This window comes from Mesitornis unicolor, unplaced genomic scaffold (assembly GCF_000695765.1).
Source record: "Mesitornis unicolor isolate BGI_N332 unplaced genomic scaffold, ASM69576v1 scaffold35513, whole genome shotgun sequence".
Lineage (NCBI taxonomy): Eukaryota > Metazoa > Chordata > Aves > Mesitornithiformes > Mesitornithidae > Mesitornis > Mesitornis unicolor.
This window is the reverse complement of record NW_010175958.1, coordinates 1-1,012: the sequence shown is the minus strand read 5'-3', so window position 1 is coordinate 1,012 and position 1,012 is coordinate 1. Positions and strand designations below refer to the sequence as shown.

The 1,012-nt window shown below is 64.5% G+C and overlaps 1 protein-coding gene across 1 annotated transcript; it reads right to left on the bottom strand.

The window, feature by feature from the left end:
• Window positions 1-86: 86 nt before the first annotated feature.
• Window positions 87-832, bottom strand: LOC104538409 (laminin subunit beta-1-like; the record flags this gene model as incomplete). Its single annotated transcript, XM_010181602.1, has 4 exons — window positions 87-164; window positions 245-433; window positions 534-607; window positions 709-832. Coding segments are annotated over 4 exons (465 nt in total), but the record flags the coding sequence as incomplete, so codon positions are not given.
• Window positions 833-1,012: the final 180 nt, after the last annotated feature.

Below are 1,012 nucleotides of genomic sequence, written 5' to 3'. Positions count from 1 at the left end.
TTGTGACGCGCAGCAGGTCTAGGGAGGGGGAGACGGCACCATCAGCACGCACCCTGCTGCCCCCACCAGCACCACCACCCCGGTACCTTTGGCCACGCACCCTGGATGTCTGGGCTGTAGGGATCCACCACAGGGATGGAGGGGTCCAGCACCTTGAAGATGACCTGGGGAGAGGAAGGGGTGGGTGAGTCCAGACCCCGTCCAGACCCCTTGACCCCCTCCATGCCGCCCTAGCCCCACACACCTCGCCATGGCTGGAGGGCTCGATTTCAGAGTAGCGCTGGTCACACAGCACCTCATCCACCAGCCCCGAGGGCTGGCTGGGGATGCCGGGGAACAGCTTGGAGCAGTTGTAGGCGAAGTAGCGGTAGACCTTCCAGCTGTGCCCGAAGTCAGCCGAGCGCTCCACCAGCATGGCCGCGGGACGGAAGGTCTGCGGGACACACATTTGGGATGGAGACGGCCCCACAGGCCCTATGGGTCCATCCCATCTTGTCCCACCCCATCCCAGGTACCCATGTGCCAGGACCCACCTTGAACTTCATGATGAGGTGGGTGAAGTGGAACTCAGCCTCCAGGTCCAGGCGGATGCTGACGTGTTCCACGCCTGTGGGGGACGCAGGGGTCAAGGCTAGGGCAGACCCCCCAAGCCACGCAGCCCTGGGGCACACGCACATGGGGACAATCCTGCTGCTGCCCCGGCCTCACCGTTCTCCGACTGCCACCATGTCCGCTGGCCGTGGGGGCTGCTCAGGTAGATGACATTCTCGATGAGGTGGCTCTCGGGCAAGGACGGGTCCCGTGAATCGCAGGTAAAGCATTTCTCTGAGTCCTGTGACGCAGAGTGTCACCATCAGAGAGGCTGTGCTGGTGCCTGGCTGTGCTGGGACCACGCCGGGACTGTGCCAGGATCACGCTGGGGTCGTACGGGCTCACCTGGAGGTGGCTGACAATGCAGTACTCCTGGGGCCCAGCCAGCCCGCAGGTGGAGGTGGCACTCAGGCGGTGGGCT